We start from the raw sequence: 19852 nt of genomic DNA, 5'->3' as shown, positions 1-19852 counted from the left end.
GCATAATGACAGAACAACTTAGGAGCCACTGACTTCAGGGTGTTGAGGGAATAGGACTGAGCATATGGAGGCTTTGTGCAAATTTTTAAGACTTTCCTTCAAGATTCTACTGCCATCTGCTGGAAAAATGTCCTATTAATAACTATGAAAGTCGACACCAGGAGGTGAGCAGTGCCTCTTAATGGAGTTAAGCAAGTCACATTTGCACAGTCTTTAGTGGAACTAATGGGCCCACATGGAACTCTGGGGTTCTCTCCACCACAGCATTTTTGCTTTATGTGCTATATATATTGGAGTTCTTTGGAAGATTATACACAGCAAAGTTTTGCTCTGCCAAAAATGAAATTATGAAAGGTCACTGGACAAAATGATCTCTTAAGTTCTTTTCCACTTTAAATTTGTACCACTCCATAGAAAACACCTCTTACAGTATTTGAATCTGCTTTCTCTAGACGTTTAACAGCCTTGCAAGTGTCATTTGATGCTGGTATTCCTGTTGGGTTCTTGATGGTAAACCAAGAAAGGAGAGCATCGGGGAGGCCAGGTTTTTGATGCTCACTGATAGCGTTGCCTCCAGAGGTAGAGATTGCTAGCTGATAGCAGCAACTTCTGGTGGGTAGTCGCATCAGATTCCTTCGAGTTAGAACACCCAGGACTGCATTCTGTTTTTAAATTCAAGTACTCACTTGCCTGCTTGCTTCCTTTCAAGTTTGACCTCATTTCTTAGGCTGAGTGCCTGTATTTTTGTCTTATCATTGTCCTACATCATTTTAAAGCAAATTTGATGGCGAACTGAAAATTCCAATGGCAGAGAAACCCAGAGCATGCCTTGGTTAGAAGAATGGAGCTGTTCTGGAGACTGCCCACCCAGACTGCGGGCTTTCTCCCACTTGTCCAGCTTCCTGTGCTGACGGCAGTGACATGATTAGATTTGGATCTCTTCTGCCTCTGCCAGGAAAAGCAAAAGAGCCACAGAGCTTCACACAGGTGCCTTATCAGGCCTGGCCATTCATTTCCCTTCTCTCTGTGCCACCGAATGAATCCCTGTGCATTCATTCAGTTTCCTGTGGACCTGCAGAAAGCAGATGAGAGCTATGGTCTCCCAGAAGCACCCATTATAGAAGAATTCATCATCTCATTTACAACCAGGCTCCATTAAAAAAAAAAAAACACATCAGGCTCTACAGATGATGTATTCGAGAAATGTTTTCCTTTTATCTTCTTCAGGATGTTTATACTAAGTATAGTACATGGTCCTGGATTAGAACCTGGTTCAGAAAATGATCTGTGTGTTTGTCTTGTACAGGACGTGGGGACAATTGGCAAAACTTGAATAGAGTCTATATGTTAGATAATAGTATTATGTTGAGACCTAGCTGGCAGTCCAGTGGTTAAGACTCTGTGCTTCCCCTGCAGTGGTTGCAAGTTCAATCCCTGGTCGGGGAACTAAGATCCTGCATGCCTCATAGTGCAGAAAAAAAAAATAGTATTATGTCAATGTTAATTTCCTGACTTTGTTCATTGTATTGTGGTTATAATAATGAAAGTACTTGTTCTTAAAGTACTTGTGGGTAAGTAGACATGATGTCCTCAATTTATTCTCAAGTAAATTCAGGTGGAAAATATATATCTACACATATGTATAAGAATAATAGAGCAAGTGTGGTCGAATGTTAACACATTGATAAATCTGGGTGAAAGTGTATGGGATTTCTTTCTATTATTGTAACTTTTCTACAAAGTTTAAATTATTTCAAAATTAAAAGATAATCCTCAGGGTTTCCCTGGTGGTAAAGAATCTGCCTGCCAATGCAGGAGGTGCAAGAGACATGGGTTCGGTCCCTGGATGGGGAAGGTCCCCTGGAGTAGGAGATGGAAACCTGCTCCAGTATACTTGCCTGGAAAATTCCACAGACAGAGGAACCTGGTCGGCTACAGTCCATGCTGTTGTAAAGAGTCAGAGATGACTGCGCAAGCGAGCACATTAAAGTCCGGCAGCCACAACTGCTGAGACCACCTGCCACAACTACTGAAGCCTGTGTGTCCTAGAGCCTATGCTCTACAACAAGAGAAGTCACCACAATAAGAAACCCGTGTGCCTCAACTAGAGAGTAGCCCCCACTCCCCACAACCAGAGAAAGCCATGCACAGCAGTGAAAACCCAGAACAGCCAAAAATAAATTTCAAAAAAATGTTAAAGATCATCTTCTCCCCTCCTTAAAAACAACAACAAATTAGGCCTACAATTCTGATGAGGTGACAAATTCAACCCTGAAAACAGGATGGTGATACCAAAGGTGACGGTGAAGTCATCAACCTATACCACCGATGGAAAGTTGAGTCTAAATCAGATTTTGCAAATGCTTCCTTCTTAAACTGAAATAGGTGACATGGTGGGTAGAGTTTTAATTCAACGGAGAATGATTTATGTACTTGCAGTGCTTGATGGTTTGAGCTAAAAGTGACAAGAGCATTGAAGATAGCTCCATTTCATTTAGGGCAGCTTTTTCCAGGAAGTTTTTCTGGAGGATCCTAAAAAAGAGTTCAGAAGTCAATGAAGTTCGGCAGCTACTGTGTTGAAGGTAAACTAGGTGAAGTACTGGATGAGATAAGAATGGTAGGAGGTTGATGTTGGTTGAAGCTGGGTGACAGGCAGATGGAAGTTCATTGTACTATTACAATTCCTAGGTTTATCTTTGAAATCTGGGTGTCAGGAAAGAAGGACATTCTAGTTTAAGGGGGAAATTATGAGCAAAAGTGTGACATTGGAAAAATAAATAGAAGCAGCCAAGTTCAGGTCTGGAGAAGAGTATTAGGAAATTTTGCTGTGGAAAGGTACATTGGCACGTGTCTGTGGAGGCTCCAGAATATTAAAATAGTTCGGGTGATTCTGTAGGCAGTGGGAAGCTACTAGAATTTTTGAGAAGGTTTCATATAGTTTATGAAATGAATTCTGTGTGTTTAGGATGAAGAGGAAGGAGAGAGACACTCATGGGACTTAAAAGGTCAGTGGTTAAGACTGAGTTTCCAATGCAGAGGGCACAGGTTCGATCCCTGGTGAGGGAACTATCCCACATGACTTGCAATATGGCCAAAAAGAAAAAAAAAAAAAAATCCCATGAGAGTACTTCTGAGGAATAAGCAACCTGGATCAGGAATATGTGCCAGGGAGGGAGGGGTTCACCTCCCTGCTTTCTCCTACCATCCTGTTAACCAAACCAACCTGTCAAGTCCATGCTCCCAGCAGCTATCAGTCCTCTTCTCTAATCTGGCCCCTGATTAAAGAGGAAGTCATCAGAATAAGGTAACATTAACAGTTTAAAATTTAACATGAAATTTACAGTGTAAACCTGTGTGTGTGTGTGTGTGTGTGTGTGTGTGTAAACCATTTTCAAGTGTACAATTCTGTGTATCAGGCACACTCAGACTGTTGTGTTAACCATCAACACCATCCATCTCCAGAACTTTCTCATCTTGCAAAAGCCACTCTGCCCCTTGCTCCCCATTCTCCCCTGCCCACAGCTCTGGCAGCCCCTGCTCTGTCTCTATGAATTTGACTGTTCCAGAGTTCTTCTGTAAGTGGAATCATACAGTATTTGTCCTTTCGTGTCTGGTTTCTTCCACTTAGCAGAGTGTCTTCAAGGTTCTTCCTTCCAGTCACTGTTTTGAAGAGTTGTGCTGTTCCTTGCCAGCTCTGACACTGCAGAATCTCATCTGGGAAGAATACAGTCCACTTGCCAGTGTGACTTTCCACTCAGCTCCCTTCTTGGGGGGAAAAAGAGTACTGCTTACCTGTTAATTTCCCCGTGTGTGTGTGTGTGTGTGTTTTAGAGAGAGAGAGAGAGAGATTCCCCAGGGAACATGGGCAGGTAACTTCCCATGGCCAAAGTAAGTGAAAATGTCAGTCATTACAGGCTTCCCTGGTGGCTCAGTGGTAAAAAATCCACCTGTCAATGCAGGAGACAAGGGTTCTGTCCCTGATCCAGGAAGATCCCACATGCTGCGGAGCAACTAAGTGTGCCCCACTGTGCACCCCAGCTATTGGGCCTGTGCTCTAGAGTTTGGGTCAAAGTGACACTCGATCAGTTGTGTCCGACTCTTTGCGACCCCATGGACTATACAGTCCATGGAATTCTCCAGGCCAAAATACTGGAGTGGGTAGTTGTCCCCTTCTCCAGGGGATTGTCCCAACCTAGGGACTGAACCCAGAACCCGCACTGCAGATTCTTTACCAACTAAGCCACCCAAGAATACTGGAGTAGGTAGCCTATCCCTTCTCCAAAGGATCTTCCCTAACCAGGAGTTGAACCGAGGTCTCCTGCATTGCATTGCGTATAACCTCAGATACACAGATGACACCACCCTTATGGCAGAAAGCAAAGAACTGAAGAGCCTCTTGATGAAAGTGAAAGGGGAGAGTGAAAAGTTGGCTTAAAACTCAACGTTCAGAAAACTAAGATCATGGCATCCAGTCCCATCACTTCATGGTAAATAGATGGGGAAACAATGGAAAAAGTGAGAGACTTTATTTTGGGGGGCTCTAAACTCACTGTAGATGGTGACTGCAGCCATGAAATTAAAAGACGCTTGCTCCTTGGAAGAAAAGCTATGACCAACCTAGACAGCATATTAAAAAACCAGAGACATTACTTTGCCAAAAAAGGTCCATCTAGTCAAAGCTATGGTTTTTCCAGTAGTCATGTATGGATGTGAGAGTTGAACTATAAAGCTGAGCACCAAAGAATTGATTCTTTTGAACTGTAGTATTGGAGAAGACTCTTGAGAGTCCGTTGGACTGCAAGGAGATCCAACCAGTCCATCCTAAAGGAAATCAATCCTGAACATTCATTGGAAGGACTGATGCTGATACTGAAACTCCAATACTTTGGCCACTTGATGCAAAAAACTGACTCATTGGAAAAGACCCTGATGCTGGGAAAGATTGAAGGTGGGAGAAGAAGGGGACGACAGAGCATGAGATGGTTGGATGGCATCACTGACATGATGGACACGAGTTTGAGTAGACTCTGGGAGTTGGTGATGGACAAGGAGGCCTGGTGTGCTGCAGTCCACAGGGTCTCGAAGAGTTGGACACGACTGAGTGACTGAACTGAACTCCTGCATTGTAGGCAGATTTTTTTACCAGCTGAGCTACCAGAGAAGGCCCTTGTGCTAGAGCCTGGGAGCCACAATTAAATGCTGAGTTTTTGTTGCTGCATGGACTTTTCTCTAGTTGTGGTGAACAGGGGCTACTCTCTAGTTGCAGTGTGTGGGCTTCCATTTGCAGTGACTTTTCTTTATGTGGAGCACAGGCTCTAGGGCACACGAGCTTCAGTAGTTGTGGCACATGGGCTCATTAGTTGTGGCTCCTGGGTTCTAGCACATAGGCTCAAAAGTTGTGGCCCACTAGCTTAGTTGCTCCATGGCATGTGAGATCTGATCAGGGTATTTAACCTGTCTCCTGCATTGGCAGGTGGATTCTCTACCACTGAGCCACCAGGGAAGCCCCTAAAATAAAATTATCTTAAAAAAAAAAATCATTACAGTTAGTGTGTTTCCCAACAGTTGACCTCTTAAATGACATGAAAAGGTTTTGAGACTACGTAAATGCCTAAGGGCACATATCAGTTCAGTTCAGTTGCTCAGTCATGTCCGACTCTTTACGGCCCCATGTGCCAGGCTTCCCTGTCCATCACCAACTCCCGGAGCTTACTCAAACTCAAGTCCATCGAGTCAGTGATGCCACCCAACCATCTTATCCTCTGTCATCCCCTTCTCCTCCCACCTTCAATCTTTCCCAGCATCAGGGTCTTTTCCAATGAGTCAGTTTTTTGCATCAAGTGGCCAAAGTATTGGAGTTTCAGCTTCAGCATCAGTCCTTCCAATGAATATTCAGGACTGATTTCCTTTAGGATGGACTGGTTGGATCTCCTTGCAGTCCAAGGGACTCTCAAGAGTCTTCTCCAACACCACAGTTCAAAAGCATCAAAAGGGCACATATCAAACCTTCCTAAAACTGCTAGAATAGAAAAAGGAGCTTGGAGGAGTGCCCTGGTGGCGAAATGGTTAGGATTCTGGGCTTTCACTTCTGTGGCCCGGGGTCAATCCCTGGTCCCTGGTTGTGGAACTGAGATCCCACAAGTTGTGCAGTGCAGTCAAAAAAAAGAAAAAAGAAAGAAAAAGGAGTTTGGATTTGGTCATCCCCCACTCTCCTCTCACTGACTTTTCAAGAGGCTGGGATGGACATGACTGGATTGGTTACAGAGCTGCTGTGCTGTTCTTTTATTTTTGTTCTGAATGAGCGTCTCTCAGAAAACAAAGAGGGCCAGTATCTGCTTTATCATCTCCCTCCCCACACCTAGCAGAGTGTTAGGCATGTGGGGAAACTGGTGGGAGGTGAGGGAGGCAGACAGTAGAACATGGGCTTTTTCAACTTCTTCTTTCCAGAGCTTCTTTCCAGATGCCGACCAGGGCAGATGAGTGGGTGGGCACTGCAGAGGGCTGGAGAGACTGGGTTTTGGCCATGGCTCAGATCAGACAAAGGATCAAAGAGAAAGATTTTCGTTTCTGTATCAAGCTCTCTCTCAAGGTCTCAAATCTGTTTTGCATCTGGTAAATGCAGCCAAACCCCCTATCACTAAGAAGCCAGAATGATTTAAAAGAAAAATCCTTCCCTTTTTTTTTAACAGCTTCTGTCTATGGCCTTGAGACTCGTTCTTTGCTGGAGCAGGAGGTCTGGGGAATTTTGGAGAACCATGATTGTGTTAGCCATTTTGCACCATTTTGCACCCAGAGTACTCAATTAAACATTTTGCTGCTACCCACTGGAGGAAAGGCCTTGGACGCCATCAGCTGTTTCCAGAAACGCACACCCCAGGGAGGAGTTACCCAGGCCTGTTTTCTCGGCATGGAGGATTGCAGGAAATGCCTCTCGGCCTCCTACGTTTTTCCTCCAGATTCTGTGAAGCTGCTTTTGGGGTGTGGCCACTCCTTTTCTTTTCTCTGCACTCTGGGGGAGTGAGGGAATAGGGGAGTTTTTCTTCATGATCAGGGCTCAAGCCAGAGTAGCTTAGAAACTTGATTGCAAATCCCAGTTACAGGGAAGAAGCCAAAACTACTGAGGACCAAGAAGGTCAGGGTTGGGCCCTGGGCCCAAGTCCTGGTGCAGTGCCTACTGCCTTTATATTTATTTAAAGGGGACGGTGCTTGGTAACCAGTAAGAGGAGGCCTTCCTGAGCTGCGGAGCTCCTGGTCTGCCTGACTGCACAGCAATGATCTGGGTGTTACTCTCTATGGCTGAGGCCCAGCTGTCGCCAGGAATGGGGGTGGGGAAAAGGCTTCCTAATCGAGGGCTTCTAGCTACAGAGCCAGGCCCTTAAACGGCTAAGACCCCCTTAAACAGCTAAGACCCCCTTAAACAGCTAAGACCCCCTTAAACGGCTAAGACCATAATGAAGAGAAATTCCAGAAATCCTCTCTTTCTCTTTTCAGCATCCTAGCATCCACCATCACGATGCCTCCCTTTCCTATGGCAAAGCACACTGTTTAAGAAGGTTCTGACTGCCCAGATTCAATCCTTGCTTTCCTCTTGCTAGCTGCCTGACCCAGGGCAAGAGACCCAGCTTCCATATCAGAGTGCTCTTTTGTAAAATGAGGAAATAATACTTGAATCATAAAATTATTGCAAAAAGATTTTTCAAAAAGGTAACACACTTGACATGTTCAGCATAGTGCCTGGTACATGAAGGAAAGTCAATTGTGACAAGAAGAGTCTTAATGTCTTATTCGTAAAATAGAACTAATGCATCCTATTCTACTGGCGAACTGTCAAAAAGCTCTTGAGGTAAGAATATAAAAAGTCATTAACTCTTCAAATTTCAGAATGACGGACATAAACTGCATCCTTGCCCCAACCTCACCAGAGAGAAAGCTGACCTGAGTCCCGGGCACAAGCCTTCTCCTAGGGAAAGGGCACAGGAAGAAGAGAAGCACACAGTGATCTCACCCTTTGGGACTGGGTGTTTTTCCGGCTGGGGCGCGCAGCATCCCCAGGCCGACTGCAGCAATGGCCCTGCCCCGCCCTTCACTGCAGTCCTGGAAGGGCTCCCAGGGGCGGAGGGGTGGGGGTGCAGAAGATTTTCTGCAGGGCGGGGAAGGGCAGGTCTGGAGGATGCTAGCTGCGGGGAGGGCGGTGAGGCTGGAGCATCTCCACCAGCCCGGGCGGAGGCAGCGACCTCCACTGCACCATCAACCCCCACCCGTGGCGCGCGCGCTCCTTGCCCATCCTCCCGCCGCCCTGCATTGCCGCTTCGGCTCCGTCCGGGAGCGCTCGGCCCTTTCCGCCGGGTGATCGGGCACCGAGCAGGCGGGAGCTCCGCCCCCTTTGCTCCGCCGGCGCTGCCCGCCCCCCGCCCCTCGCGCCGCGCCAGGGCGCTTCCCCCGCGCTCGCGCCCGCTCGCCGCCGGAACGCGCGCGGCCGCCTATAAAAGGGGCGGGGCGCGCGCGTCGCCGCCACTACCCGCTGCGGAAGGGAACGGCGAGGAGCGGAGGCCGCCGAGCCCCGTCAGTTCCCTCAGCACCCCCGCCCCCGGCCCGACGCACCCACTGCCCTCACCCCCAGGAGCCGGTGAGAGAGGGAGCGAACGAACTCGGGGCGGGAGCGGGGCCCGAGGGCGGCCGACCCCTGAGGGGGAGCCGGGCAGCCCCTGAGGCGGGGCGGGGCCGGCGCGCGGACAGGTGAGCCCGGCAGGCCCCGCCGCTCTCTCAAGTGTGGAGCGGGGAGCCGGGCGAGCCGGCCGCGACCCGCTGGCGGTGCGTGGGCTGCGGAGGAGCTTCGGGGCAGAGTCTGGGCGCTGGCCGCTGGAATGTCATTGACTGGGCGGAGGGGGCGGCGAGGCCGCCGAGTCCCTCCCCCCCGCACCTCACCCCACCCCCGCCCCGCAAGCCTGACTGCGGCCCCGCCCGGCCCCATCCGGCAGCCGCAGGTGGGGCCGGGGCTGTGTGGCCCCGATCGTTTCGTTTCTCCCATCTTTCTCCCGTCACAATGCTCCCCGCCCGCCCCCGACCACCGCCCCCAGTCCCTTCCCATAGTGGGAAGCCACTTCTGCAGCTCCTTTTCCCAGCTCTCCGCCAGCAATGCCGACCCAGCCCTGGATGGAGGAAAAACTGGGAGTAAAGGGCTCTTTGACCTTAATTTCATCCTTTGTGGCGGATCTTTGGCCTTCTGTGGACGCCGAAGGGTCCAGGACTGGCCATCTCCGTTTCTTTCCTGTAATAAACATATCTTCCTTCCCCACCTGTGATTTGCGTGTAGATAGCAGGAAAATGCGACGCTTGATTTTATATGAGACGCAAATCAAATAACTTAATAGCTTTAAGAGTTCTCCGCCCCCCCCTCCCCGCCCTTGCCGAGAGAGTCGAGGACAAGATATTATTTGTATAAAATTCTGCAGCCTTGCCGGTGTTGAATGACAGAGCAGCCTTTTGTTTGAAAGAGGTCCCTGCGAATTTGATTTAAACGCTTACCAAAGAAAATTGCTTTGAAAAGTCTCTCTGATGTACTCGGATAGAATGTATTTTAAACAAAGGGCTTGTTAAAGTTAAGGGTTGAATGTGTCTTAAATTAAAAGCTTAAATGGCTCAGAAAGCTGGGTTGAGATGGTGCAACACCTTATCAAATTTCTTTTATATAATAGATCCTAAACTACTTAGGCCCTTTGTTCTGTCTTCCTCTTGGTATTTTAGAAGAACTTACCATGATGGCTGTCATGGAAGAAGAGAAGAGAGAGCATATGAAATATTTTCATAATGTGTTGAGAAATGGCGTCGTCATAGCAATTGGACTTAACTAAAACAGAATGTATCAAAGATGGAAGGGTGGGGGTGTCTGCAGCCAGGAAACAGAAAATCTGAAGAACAGCAGTGGGAACACTCAGCTGTATGAAGCCATGGAGCCAAGGTTCCAGCTCATCAAACTAGTCATGTATTTTCCCTTTTGTTTGCAGCTAATGTCAGCTTTTTGAAAGGTCAGATTGAAGTCCAAGTTTTAGAAATATGCTGCAGGAAAGGCCTCTGCAGGAAATTAGCTATAAGCCTTTTTTTAGTAACTGGGCCAGTATTACTCCCAGGGACCCTCAAAGTGTGTTAGCTGTTATCCAGGGACCTAGAAGGAGAGCCGAGACTTGCAAGGTGGATTCGCTCTTTGCTGGACAGGTGTGAGGCAGGCCTGCAGTAAACCATCAGCTGGGTAACATTCTCTGATATGTTTTTGGTCTTTGGCAGAGTGTTTGTAGTAATCTAATAATTAGAGAAACCTGATATGTCACAGACTCCGAATATGAGCTTGTCAAGCAATCTGATGAGCAGGTTTAGATGGGGAGGGCTGGTTTTTAAGTATATCTTTGGGTTCCCTGGGCTAGAATTTCCTCTGCTCTTCCTTTACCTGCCTTCTTCCCTTTGTGGGGGCTGCCGACTGCAGGTGCTGAGAAGTGGGTGTCAGGAATAGTCCACAGTCCTGGCATTGCTGAACCTGCGCTAAGGACAGTGGGCGCGAGGCCGGTCTTGTAATCTATCCTCCGTGGGCTATGCGAGGACTCTGCTAGTCATGCGCTGGGTCTGCTGCGGTCCATCAGCTGTGGTCAGAGTAGGTAGCAGAATGCAGTGTCCTGATGGCAAATGCTGACTCCAGGAATGCGGGGGAGGCACGCAGAGTGAGCACTTGGGACCAGTGGACCTGAACAGCTGCACTTGTACCTCCCTTCCACCTCTTTTGCATGTTCCTTTCAGAGGGGCTTTGAACAGGAAATAGTGTTTTGTGAAGGAAGTGTCCCAGTAAACTAGGCCCAGGTTAGATCTCTATAGCTTGAGTTCTTTCTCGTTTCTGATGATTTCCCAAAGTTATACTGTTTTATGACTGAATGGAAGGGAATACAGAAATCATCTAGTACTGGCAATCCCAGCTCATTTATCGGGATGTGGGTTGGGCAGGAGGGCATGTCTAGTGTTAAAAAGGATACTCAGTATTATTCAGGATTATTTGAAAAGTGGGGAGACTGAGACCCAGAAGAGAGTATGCCTTGGCCAAGGCAGCATCTCTGCTAATACAAGGGAACCTTGGTTCTTTCTCACGTTTTAAGTCCCTAGTGGGATTTAGAAACTCTGTAGAATGAGAAGGGTGCTGGGAGAATATCTGAAATTTGATTTGTACCCGTATTCATGTATCTTTCAGGATCTGTGTTCTTCGTTTTGAAATCACTGTGTTCAGTTTGCTCTTAGAAGCTTGTTATCTTGCTCTCCCTGCTCCCTCTTTAGACACCACATTCTTCCATCATGCTGTCATCGTTTCGTAAACGCAGAGTCCAGGTATTTGAGCAGCATGCAGGAGATGTGTTACTTTTTCGGTTTGGCCTGGCTTGCAGTGAAGACACATATGTGTCACAGAGGTTGAATGATCCTAAGAGGGGGGGTGGAAAATCCCTGCCTGCATGACCTTTCTGTTAAGCAGATTGCATAGGGTATGGGCTTTTTTTCCCCTCTGCTGTTACTTGAACAAAAGTCTTAGTAGATTTATTCTCAAATTTGCAAAGCTTTTTGTTTTTTTACCTTCCTCTTATTAAGGCATGAATATATTAATTTCTTACCATCCTACTGGTGTTTGCATGTAGTGTTTGCTAATTTTTTAAATTTTAATTGATGGTTACGTGGTTCTTAAGAACCAAAGGACTAAACACATTACCTTAGATATTTAGAAAATATAATCTGAAAACATGTGAAAATAGTGTTTTTCAGTTTGACAAATATTGTAAACTTGGGTTTGTTCCCTGTTTCCATTGACTTACTTTTTTTTGCCACAGTTCTTGAAATGGAGCTTGCATTTTCTTGTTTTAAAAAAAGCTCACCATATATGTTTTTATACATGTACAGTATTTGAGTGTTTGCTAAATTGGACCTTTTTCCAAAAGAAAAATGCTTAAAATCAGTGTCTTGATATCCCATAAGCAGAACTCTAAACTCCGCAAATTTCCTGTGATTACGGGTGATAAATCCAAGGCAAGCCCTTTTATAAATCAGACTGGTTAATTAAGCAAGGTTTATAAAAATGGGCACATGATACCTTTTTCCTATTTTGAATCTCAGTAACAATATTTTGCACTTAAATACCTCTCATCTGAATTTTACAGGTTATAAAAGGTAAGTAGCAGCAAGGTAGTGTTTGAGGCATTCAGGAGTAAGTTTTCTTAACCATGTTTCTAGATTTTGATGCAGTGCAGTATGAATGAATCTTTTGCTGCTTTAATTTGAATCCCTGCTCACCTCTGCCAAATCCTCCTAACAAGTTCAAATGAATTAACCAAGCTGAAGGCTGACGTGCAGATCTACAATCCTGATTGGAATGTGGTTTAAGCAAAAATATTTCTGGCTTTCCCATGGTTGAAATTCTTAAGTTATATATTAGTTACCTCTCTGCTTACCCTCAGGCCTACCACTAAAATCTGTAGCTGAGCTGGTTTTGAGTCAATTCACTTAATTTGAGAATCAATTAGCATCAAATTTTATGGGTGCTGGCACTAATTAATTATTTGGTGCTTTGTTCTGGGGGAGCCCTTCCACATCCATGGATGTCGTTCTCCTGCTTTGGAAATGTGCTGGCTTTCTAAGCCAGGGAGAAAGGGCATTGTTGGTTCTGCACCTTTGGGGTCTGACTAAGCAACAAACACAAAACCAATGGATGCTTCCTCTGACCTTTTACTCTGGGTGATGTTTATTAATTTTTCTGTAGAGCCAAATGTTCTCCTCATCCTGTTAGTCCCGAAAACCCCTTTGCTCCCCGCCCCCCCCCAAAAAAAAAACACCAGTGTATCTGGTGTCCTGCCTGGGGTCTAAATTCATTCTGCAGTGCTCTAAATGCCCCTGTCCGCACGGCAAGCTCAGCTGGCTAAGATGTTCAGTTCGCTAAGATGTCGGTAGTCCCCACCCTTTGTTTCCAAATAGTGACTCCTCTGGCCTTGGACACAATTGTATTCTCTTCTGAGGTTCCATAGAGAAGCTCTCCTGACTGGATTTTTCCACTCTCTGAGATCTGCGTGAAGGTGTCCTAAGCTGCTCTTTCACTGCAGGTGCCTGGTGTGCAGGGTTCAAAGTGTTGGACCTTTGGTTTGAAAGTATATGTCTCTGCAGTCTTTTCTGTTGCTTAACAGTATCCTTCCCTCCCACTCCCTCTCCCCACTCTCCAGAGACAGACCCCTCCCCTCACACCATGGTTTTGTAGCCTCTGTGGATTAGGGTAAGGCTTTACAAAATTCCCTAGATACCAAGGACTGCCTCAAATAGCTGTCTGTGGGTGATCATCAGGAAGACAAAGATAGGAATTAATGGCCAGCTTCTTTCATAGGAATCATTTCCAGTTGATAATATGTATTAAGCTGGTGTTGGTTATGAGGAATCCTTCTCATGCATGGCTTTGGATTGAAACTAGAACTTTCTAGCCAAGATTCACATCTTTAGACACCCACTTTCTTCCCAGAGATCTAGCAGTGTTGTACGAATGCTGACAAGTCCTTTTTATTTATTACAATAGAGGACATAGTTGTAATTCCTGTGTTATCCCCGGTGCTCAATTCACATTACTTGCTGAATGATGCAGCTAACACTCTTGCTGCATTGCAGCATTTTAAAATAGCCGGTCTGCTCTAATAATTAGTTGCCAAAATCTGACCTTTTTTCCTTCAGTTACCTTAAATGGGAAGCTGACCTTACATAGAGAATACATCCAGCCATTCATTTCCCCTTCTTCATTCTCCACAAACATAGGCCTGATTGACAAAATCAGAGTCCTTCTGGTGCTTTGAGATAAGCAGTCTCAAAGAGAGACAGTTGATCACTGTCCTGGAATTTGGCTCCTTTGCGGTTTTTAGGCAGTTAGTGGAGCCTGTAGATAGGTCTGTATGGTTGGAGATTGGTGTGTGTGTGTGTCTTTTAATGGCACATTTCCCAAAGTTTTCCTTTCTAGCTCTCTAAAGGTGTTAATCCCATTAAGGCTGGGAACAGCTCAGAGCTTTCTCTGTGGAGTCATCTTATCAGTCAGCTGCGAATTTCTGGCTGGGGGCGGAGTCCTTGCAGTGTGTGCAGCACCCTGGCGGAGGGCAGAAAATTCCACCAACTCAGTTTTGGGCCAGAGGTCATAGTGCCTTTGAGTGGCAATAGTTTGTTATCGATACGAAATTTGTTCTGGTGTTCAATGTAGTCTGTGGAAATGACCCTCTTAGGAGCCAAAGAAACTGGAACTTGTATAGGGACAGCTCCCTGTCAGGCGAAGGGGTAGCAGGAGCTGCCGCGAACCTGTCTTTGATGTCTGGTGTGATTACAGCGGAGGGTGAGCGCGGCTGGCTTGCAGATGCCCGGCTCCCCAGCGACTTGGCAGAGCTCCCACCTCCTGACGTCAGCTGATCTACTGCAGGAAAGAAAAGTCCATTATTGCCTGCCCAGAGCACTTGGTATAGAATTGACTCGTTCTACTTCACTGGGGTGACAAAGAGGGCCTTTTAGGTTGGTTAATTTCAGCAAGGCCTCACTGGACTGTCTCCCTGGATTGGTAGGGTCAGATGGGCAAGTGGAACCCTCCCAGGGGGGCTTGCTCAGGGGGACCCTTTGCAGTACTATGTTGGGCATTCTTTTATTCATTGTAAAGGGCTGCTTCCAAATGTGATCAGAGATTTCCATGACAGCTAAAGGAAGTGCAGTGAATCCTGTGATAAGGGGTGGCAGGACAAGCACCATAGATGTTGATCCAAAGACTGGGACATCTTGCAGGAATGCACACACAGTGGAGCTGTTGTCACATGCATAACTACCTGTACATTCCTTGGAAATTTTATAAGCAAGCAAAGTAGACACACAGTTTCCTACTGTTTCTCCATCTTAACTGTTTCCGGAGAGATGAGAACAAAGGAAGTATATAAATTATTCTTAACCCTAATTGTTTACTAACTTTAAGAAGACTCAATCTTGAGACTTTGCTGGCAGTCCAGTGGTTAAGATTTCACGTTCCAGTACAGGGGGTGCAGGTTTAATCCTGGGTCAGGGAGCTAGGATCCCACATACCTCGTGGCCAAAAAAAAAAAAACCAAAGCATAAAACAGAAGCAATTTTGTAACAAATTCAGTAAAGACATTAAAACTGGTCCACTTTAAAAAAAAAAAAAAAACTTTTAAAAAAAGGAAAGACTCAATCTCAAAAAAAGTAATTTTGGTTTTTTATAAAATAATTCATATATCGTCCTTCCTTTTTCCTCCTCTCAGGTGGGGATGGAAAAGATCAGCGGTAGTAAAAGGAATTAAAAAGTAACAGCATCAGCTCCGATCACGTTAGAATACCTATTTCTAGCATGCTGTTCAGGGAACCAGAGCATCCTGGGTCACCCTAGCTCCACCACTTGCTTATTAGATGACCTTCTTTCTCCTGATCACTTAATAATGAAGTGACAGCAACTTCTTTATTTCCAGGTTCAGAATGTAATTGACTCTCTAAATAGGTGCCAAGTTCTGTGGTCAGAGAGTAAGATAAGGTCTTTTTTTAAATAGTTCCTTCAGTTCAGTTGCTCTGTCGTGTCCCGACTCTTTGCGACCCCATGAATCGCAGCACGCCAGGCCTCCTTGTCCATCACCAACTCCCAGAGCTTACTCAAACTCATGTCCATTGAGTCGGTGATGCCATCCAGCCATCTCATCCTCTGTCGTTCCCTTCTCCTCCTGCCCCCAATCCCTCCCAGCATCAGGGTCTTTTCCAGTGAGTCAGCTCTTCGCATGAGGTGGCCAAAGGATTGGAGTTTCAGCTTCAGCATCAGTCCTTCCAGTGAACACCCAGGACTGATCTCCTTTAGGATGGACTGGTTGGATCTCCTTGCAGTCCAAGGGACTCTCAAGAGTCTTCTCCAACTCACTGCCCTTATGGCAGAAAGTGAAGAGGAACTAAAAAGCCTCTTGATGTAGTGAAAGAGGAGAGTGAAAAAGCTGGCTTAAAGCTCAACATTCAGAAAACTAAGATCATGTCATCTGGTCCCATCACTTCATGGGAAATAGATGGGGAAACAGTGGAAACAGTGTCGGACTTTATTTTTTGGAACTCCAAAAAATAGTTCCTTAGGAACTCTAATTTCCCCAGTTCTTGTGGTTAGTCGCTCAGTCATGTCCGACTCTTTGCGACCCCGTGGGCTGCAGCCCATGGGGATTCTCCAGGCAAGAATGCTGGAGTGGGTTGCCATGCCCTCCTCCAGGGGATCTTCCCAACCCAGGGATCGAACCCAGGTCTCCGGCACTGCAGGTGTCTTCTTTACCATCTGAGCCACCAGGGAATTCCCTAGAGAACTTACCAAAACACAAGGGGAGAACAGTAATCACATGGCAGAATGGGACATGGTGATGCTCTAAGAGGAGGAGAGAGAGAGAGAGGGCGTCTGCTTCAGGACCGCAGAGAGGACAAGGCAGCTGCCTGAGGCTTGGAGGGGTTGAAAGGTATTAGATGATCCGGTTGGGAGTGGGGGAGGAGAGAACACTTGAGAGGGAACTTTCTGGTCAGGGAAGTGGGCGCACCCAGGGTTGATGAGGAAGTCTGATGTAAGATTGGCCTGAAGCAGAAAACACAGGTGAATGAGTGAAGTGTTTACATTCTAGTAATGTGGCGGACACGATAGTGATTCTTGTCAAGATCCTTGTGGGAAGTCAGCCTTCTCCCAAAGAAGCTGATGATCTAGGGCTGCAGCGTGAGCCAGAACCACCCTGTTCTGAACAGATGTTTAGTTTGCCCAGATCACCGTTTTTGGTTTGAAGGACTCTTGAAGCCTGTTTTCAGAATAGAAACTACTGTTTCAGACACGGGCTATCTATTCATGATACAGAACTGTGCCTTAAAAAAAAATTTTTTTTTAATTAAACTTTATTTTGTATTGAGGTATAGCCAGTTAACAATGTAGTGATAGTTTCAGGTGAACAATGAAGGGACTCAGCCATACATGTGTCCATTCTCCCCCAAACCCCCTCCCATCCAGGCTGCCACATTACGTTGAGCAGGGTTCCCTTACCATACAGCAGGTCCTTGTTGGTTATCCATTTTAAGTATAGCACAGTGTACACGTCCATTCCAAACTCCCTAACTCTCCCTTTCCCCAGCCCCTCCCACCAGCAACCAGATGCTCAAAACTGTGCCTTCTCGAACCAGATTTCCTAAGGTCCCACCCTGCCAAGGTGAAGAGTGCAGCCGTCCTGGGTGTGGGCCACCCAAGCTCAGTAATTCAAGTCTGGTCATTAGGTTGACACCCCGTGGTGTAGCTTCAGTCAGCACGTTCTAGCAGTTCATTCAGTCCCAGAATCTAGCTGTTAACCTGGACAATATGGAAAATGAAACTCAGGTGAACTGTTGAGCGCTCTCTTTACCTTCACCAGTGAACTCCGGGCTGCTGCTCCAGGAGCACTCAGCAAACATTTGTTAATGACCTCTGTCTGCTAGGAATCAGGACACAACAGATACTGTGTTGCTCAGTCTTAATTATACTGTGGGAAGTATGTGCAAGTGCCATGTAAATCTACAGAGAAGTGTGATTAAATCCGAGAAGGAGGGAGGGAAGAAGTGTCAGTGCAGCTTCCTAAGGAGGCAAGATCCTGCAGTTCCTCATTTCAGTTCTTACTGACTTGAAGGGGAGTTATCTGGACAGAGGGAAGACATTCTGTCAAAGGAAGCCTGAGCAACCAGCCTGGAGTCTTTAGAGAGGATCATGTGTTTGTTTGGGAGGAGAGTATTTCTCTGTGCCAAGAGGGAGGGTGGGGGGCATGGGTGAGACCTACCAGTCAGGTGTGTTGGGCCAGGTTGGAAGGTCCAGCTAAAGTTTAAGGTGTGTTCTTTCCTCTCTGAGACAGAGCCAGGAAAGGTTTCAAAATGTGGAAATGACGTGGCAAAGAATCTGTTTCTCTTCACAGTCAAACAAATAAGTAAATTGGACTTTGTGGTAGGAAAATAACAACTGGTTGCCCTGTGGAGAGGAACTTGGAAGAATGGTGGTGATAGGGCTGAAGTGCCGTCGTGTTCTTTTCCCTCAGAAGACAGGTCTCCTCACAAAAAGATAGTCCTCAGAGTTGGCTGGGTGCATGCCCGTGCTTTTCTCGAAACCTCTTGAAGCTGCTTTAATCTCTCAAGAGCTGGAAACTGCTCGGAGCTCAGCAGTGCTGTTTAGCTCCCAGCTGATGAGGGCAGGGAGTGGAAGCACACAGGGGCCTCCATACCTAATCCTTGACCCGCTGATCCTTTCCTATTGGCTGGGCGAGACGAACAGGATCACAGGAAGAGCTCTCAAATGTTTCTCAGGCAGCACAATTTTTCTGTCTTGTATAAGTTATGCAAAAACAACTGGAGAGACCATAAAGCTTATCTTTTTTTTTTTTTTAAACACAAGTCACAGACTCTTCACTGTCGAATATAAAGTTAGAAGGGTCTTGGGACCATCTCACTATCACCTGGCAGTTTTAGTCATCTAGGAAATTGGGCTCAGGGCAGGAAGGCCGCTCAGACAAGGTTACGTGTTGCAAGCATACTTGCTCATTGTTGTTAGTCTGCACCTGTTTCCTTCTGGGCGTCCTTCCTTGATTAGAGGATAAAATGGCTTATTCCTGAGATGAGCAGGTACTGTTTTCTGCCACAAATAGGTCAGGTTTTCTTTTTGACATTAAAGTTTGGTGAAACTCTGGAAATCCGAATTTAAAGTTGACGTGAATTGAGTGTTGTGGGGAAGTACCACCTACTCAGTTGACCTGAGTTTGTGGTTAACTGGAGCAGGTAAGAGTCAGGTAGGACAAATTTTTCATCTTACCTTTTTTGTTGTTGTTTTTAATATATACTGTGACTTTTAATTTTGTGCACCCAGAGGAAGTAAAGCCCATTTGTTGCCCAGGCTCTTGGCACCCCTATGAAGACTTGTAGGATTGATTTTGTTTTGCAGTAACTGAGAAATCCACTACTTTAGGTAAATTCTACTGGTTTTTGATGTTAAAGACTCAGTTACTTTATTTTTTTAAGGGGACTTATTGTTTTATTTTTTAACACCAAAAAAAGGCTGTTACTTTATAATCATTTCCCTTTTCTTCATTGAGTTAACAGGCTGAGATGGAGAAAGATGGAAAAGCTGAGTTAAGAGTAAATGTTCTCTAATCTCCACATCATGAAATGCACAGGGCAGATGAAAGGACTGTTGAGTGAATTTCTCAGTAATTCTTTGAGCTCCAAAGTTGGTGTTTCCTTTGAATTCTCAGAACTCTGTAGAATTGACAGCACAGATCATAGTTCTCTCCTTCACATCTCTCGCCTGGTCTCCTTGCAGTGCTGGTGAGGTGTCCTCTGAGGGGCCCACGTGGGCAGCTGTTCTTTACAAAGCATGGAGTCTGGGCTTCACTGAGCCCAGAGAAGGGACGGCCTTCAGTTCATTTATCTGCTCAGGCTCTCGGAATTCTTTATTTCCTTCCAAGAGGCTAATTCCATTAAATCTCCGTTCAGTCTATTTTGGTGTCTTGCACTTACCTCAGGGCTTGCTGCCTTTTCAGAAAATGGACCCAAGCGGGGTCAAAGTGCTGGAGACAGCCGAGGACATCCAGGAGAGGCGGCAGCAGGTCCTGGACAGATACCACCGCTTCAAGGAGCTCTCGACCCTGAGGCGCCAGAAGCTTGAAGACTCCTACCGATTCCAGTTTTTCCAAAGAGATGCTGAGGAGCTGGAGAAATGGATTCAGGAGAAGCTTCAGATTGCCTCGGATGAGAATTATAAAGACCCAACCAACCTGCAGGTGCGTCTGAGACGTGAGCTCAAATCATTGCT

General features: G+C 46.2%; 1 protein-coding gene across 16 annotated transcripts in view; it reads left to right on the top strand.

Moving 5' to 3' along the window:
• Positions 1 to 8476: 8476 nt before the first annotated feature.
• SPTAN1 (spectrin alpha, non-erythrocytic 1) overlaps positions 8477 to 19852 on the top strand; it is a 59516-nt gene continuing 48140 nt past the window's right edge. For 7 of the 16 annotated variants that reach the window (XM_043916704.1, XM_043916703.1, XM_043916697.1 and 4 more), the window contains exons 1-2: positions 8477 to 8626; positions 19581 to 19820. In XM_043916704.1, the coding sequence (XP_043772639.1) occupies positions 19584 to 19820 (237 nt within the window). In that variant the 5' untranslated portion in view covers positions 8477 to 8626; positions 19581 to 19583. Of the gene's footprint in view, positions 8627 to 11309; positions 11362 to 19580; positions 19821 to 19852 lie in introns of those variants that run through there. The other 9 variants (XM_043916702.1, XM_043916701.1, XM_043916692.1 and 6 more) reach the window with 2 other exon arrangements.

Source organism: Cervus elaphus, chromosome 11, assembly GCF_910594005.1.
Source record: "Cervus elaphus chromosome 11, mCerEla1.1, whole genome shotgun sequence".
NCBI classification, from domain to species: Eukaryota; Metazoa; Chordata; class Mammalia; order Artiodactyla; family Cervidae; genus Cervus; species Cervus elaphus.
This window is presented reverse-complemented; position numbering and strand designations above follow the sequence as displayed.